The sequence below is a fragment of the Primulina eburnea genome, chromosome 10, assembly GCF_022965805.1.
Source record: "Primulina eburnea isolate SZY01 chromosome 10, ASM2296580v1, whole genome shotgun sequence".
Classification (NCBI taxonomy): Eukaryota; Viridiplantae; Streptophyta; class Magnoliopsida; order Lamiales; family Gesneriaceae; genus Primulina; species Primulina eburnea.
In genome coordinates, this window is record NC_133110.1 from 3,122,828 (window position 1) to 3,126,681 (window position 3,854).

At 35.8% G+C, this 3,854-nt stretch overlaps 1 protein-coding gene across 1 annotated transcript; it reads left to right on the forward strand.

Moving 5' to 3' along the window:
- Positions 1 to 2,478: 2,478 nt before the first annotated feature.
- LOC140842527 (histone H2A-like) lies at positions 2,479 to 3,596 on the forward strand. Its single transcript, XM_073210494.1, has 2 exons — positions 2,479 to 2,717; positions 3,129 to 3,596. The coding sequence occupies exons 1-2, from the start codon at positions 2,529 to 2,531 to the stop codon at positions 3,369 to 3,371; spliced, it is 432 nt and encodes a 143-aa protein (XP_073066595.1). The 5' UTR covers positions 2,479 to 2,528; the 3' UTR covers positions 3,372 to 3,596.
- The last annotated feature ends 258 nt before the right edge of the window (positions 3,597 to 3,854 follow it).

Genomic DNA, 3,854 nt, shown 5'->3' on the forward strand with positions numbered 1-3,854 from the left:
ACGGTTGTTATTCTCATTATGTGCATCAACTCTTTGATCACAAGAATGTCAGTACTCAAGTCTGATTGCACTCATCAGATCATTCTAAGAGCATCTAATAGCGTCATCCCGTGAACCATGCATAGATACCACTGATAACACGTGCGAAATCCAGTACAATATTGTCAGTGTACAGTATGATCTCTTAAATATATATATCCATACCGAATTTGCAATCATTAGTATATCGAGAGTTGCATAAGAATTCGAAAACAATATGACATATCTTCAAATAATCATAACGGAATCATATGTGCAACTAATAAAACATCTTTTTATAAAGAACATGTCTCGTTCTGCAAGAGATTTCTTACACTGGTAATTTATCATATCACATAAGATACCAACACTCATAAATGAGCTGTGAATATCCGAATACAAAGCATTGAGTCATACTTATACTAGAACTATACTCAACCTTGCCACTTTATTACTTCTGTGGAGTCGATAAATAAATCAAAATGCATTGCTAGTCTATATAGCCTCCATATTGTCCTGAGTTAAATAACTAACGATGTACAACCATGATACGAACTTATCCACTCGATAAGTGATAACCACTTGGAAAGTGCGAGAAATGGTTGTTCATTGATGCATCATATAATCACTCGTTTGTATGTTTTGACATCTAAATGTAATTATAATGAAACATGATACACCACATCATAGATACTATTACATGTTCGAACGACATTTATCTGTACTTTACACGATTGAATCGATTAGGAACATATTTTATAATATACAGTAACTTATAAATGAATTTCAAAATCACCATCATATGAACGATCTCATAGTACCAAAATATATTTAAATATTTATCTATACACATTGTATATGTATACGAAAAAAGTAAATATCATAATCAGATAAAATCATAAAATATTGTTAAAATAAAAATTATTTTATATAAAAGCCAATAAAGTTCAATTCAGGAGTTAACTCATTATCATACCAAACGATCTTCCACATTTTTTTATATGTTTTGTTAAGAAAAATCTAAATTTGAAAGTAGATTATCATCTATCAATAATGTATTTTGTACATTATTTTGTATTACCCACCTCAAAACATTAATAACAATAATATTTAACAAAAGTCCAAAGCCCATAAAAATCTATCGGACGAACCATTGATACTTAGCAAGTCATTGGGCAGAAATGCTTGGGCAGATCAGCAGGAAATTGGCCCATTGCCGTTGTAGAATCTCAGTATTTGATTATCGAGCGACTTCATGTCCTAGACGAAAATATATTGTCAATCAGAATATATAGTTTACCTATGTACTTTCGATTTTTATTACCTATTTTCATGTTTATCAATCATTTTATTTTTCATATAATAATCACGACTAGCATGAAGTATTCTCTGTTTTCACTTAATTGGACGAGTCCATCTTAAAAACCCAACTTATTGATTAAAGCTGCGTTTGATTTGGAGAATAAAATAAACTAATGATTAGTAAGTAAATATAAAGAAAATGATTGTCGTAGAAATGTAATATATGGTGTTATGTTTGGTAAGACTTTTAAGTGTAGGATAATTTTGAATTTTTTGATGAAAGGACAAAATTGCCCTTTCTTCTTTTCTTTTCTTCTTCCACTCCGACGACGGGTGAAAGCGACGTTCCGACAAAGTCGGTGCGGCCGGCAGTCAGCGACGTCGACGGCTGTCGGTCGGCGGCGACGGTCGGTGGTCCGGACGTCAGCTGGTTCTCGGCGGCTGCCGCGGTGATCGACTGACGACGGCAGTTGTCGGCCGGAGTCGGCAGTCGACCGGCGGCGGAGGCGGTCGGTGGCGGCGGTCGTGGCGAGAAGTGGTGGTGAGTTTGGATATAGGAGAAGGATAAAATTAGAAAAATAGGAAAGATTAAGAGTTGGATAAATAATCCTAGGGGGTGAGGATGTATTATTTTAACCCACCTAATATAACCTAATCATTCATAAGGTGTATTGAATTGATTAAATAATAACGCGTATCAAACAAGTGATAAAGTGAGTTAAAAAAAATAAATCCACCTTATCATAGCAACCAAACGCATCGTAAATATATTATAAGCGGTCATGCTAGTCTTCTTACTTGTTTATTGAAATACATATTTGTGATACATGAATTTTCTAATATGATTTTTTTAAAAAAATTATGTTTAATTCATTATATAAAATATCATATTTTTTAGAAAGCAAATAACTTTGGAAAAATATACTTAGAAGACAAACCAAATCAATGAAACTGATCGATAATTAATTAACCCAAAATTATCCAGTATGTTTCTTTCCCATAAGTCTAGGCTTTTGCAAGAGCTACTATCTGATTGGTCCATTCCAGAGCACGCGGATGACCAATTGTCAATCACCACCGTTGATCCAACGAATCCAACGCTCCAAATTATCCACCACATGTCACCCCAGCTCAAATTCACTGTTACTTAAATCCAACACCACCAATCTCTCCTCATTTTTGTACGCAGAGTTCAATTTCCGACGAGCATGAAAGGAGCAGGTGGAAGAAAGGGCGGCGGTCCGAAGAAGAAACCGGTGTCGCGGTCGTTGAAAGCCGGCCTGCAGTTCCCGGTTGGCAGAATCGGTCGGTATTTGAAGAAGGGACGATACTCTCAGCGGGTGGGGACCGGGGCGCCGGTTTACATGGCTGCTGTGCTTGAGTACCTCGCTGCCGAGGTGATGCAATCTCTCTTCAATTTCAGTGTCGCTACTTCTTTTCATGAATTTCGATCACCTGATTTGTGATCACTTGAATTTTGGCTTTTTAAAAAAAAAATCGCTTGATCCTTTGAATGGTCACGGTCTCGGTTCCTGTTCATAATCTAGGCTTTCATCGATCGAATTAGGTTTAGAGTAGATTTGAATTGAAATGATTCACAAAATAGCACCATGTTCTGGACATGATTTTTTTGACATTTCTGTAAATTTTAGGTAATTTTAGCAATTTCTTATTAGTATTTAAATGTGTTGAATGATGATTTAGATATCTATACTGCTTAATTACTCTAGTAAATATATTATCAACTATGTTCTCAAAATTTTTTAAACGAAAATGTATATGTGTGATTGATTTCACACTTTTGGCAGGTTCTGGAGTTGGCTGGAAATGCAGCAAGAGACAACAAGAAGAATAGGATCATACCAAGGCATGTTCTTCTTGCTGTGAGGAATGACGAAGAACTAGGGAAACTTCTAGCTGGAGTCACGATAGCATATGGTGGAGTGTTGCCGAACATTAACCCCGTCCTTCTACAGAAGAAGTCAGAGAAGGTAGCTGAGAAGGCCCCCAAATCTCCGTCGAAGGCCAAGAAATCACCCAAGAAAGCTTAAAATAGGTGCCGGAGTTCTTGGTCTTTTGTAGTGTTGGCTTCTGTCTATGCCTTATTTGATCCAGTATGGAAGGGTGTTCATAAATGGTGTAATTGTACAATTCCCTTTTTTTAGGCTGAGTTGATAAATTATTGAATGTTGTTGATCCTTTGGTTTTCGAATCATCATCTTGGGAATGTGGTGTTTAATTTCTATGTTATGAAAGACATAAACTTTGAATTCTGAGTCGGGATTAACCGGATTATTCATGCTCGAATAACATATTGAACGACGTTAAATTATGAATATAACGTATGAAACATACTTTGCTATCAATATTTTATACTTCCATCAAAGAGTGTCGTTAACCGAATTTCTCTGTCCAAAGTACACATCGAGTCATTAACTCGAGAATTCCCTTCTAACTTGTACGAGGGCAAAAAAAAATTTACAGAAAGAAAAAAGTCTGAATTGAGTTCGGCTTGTGACATGCACTCATAAATT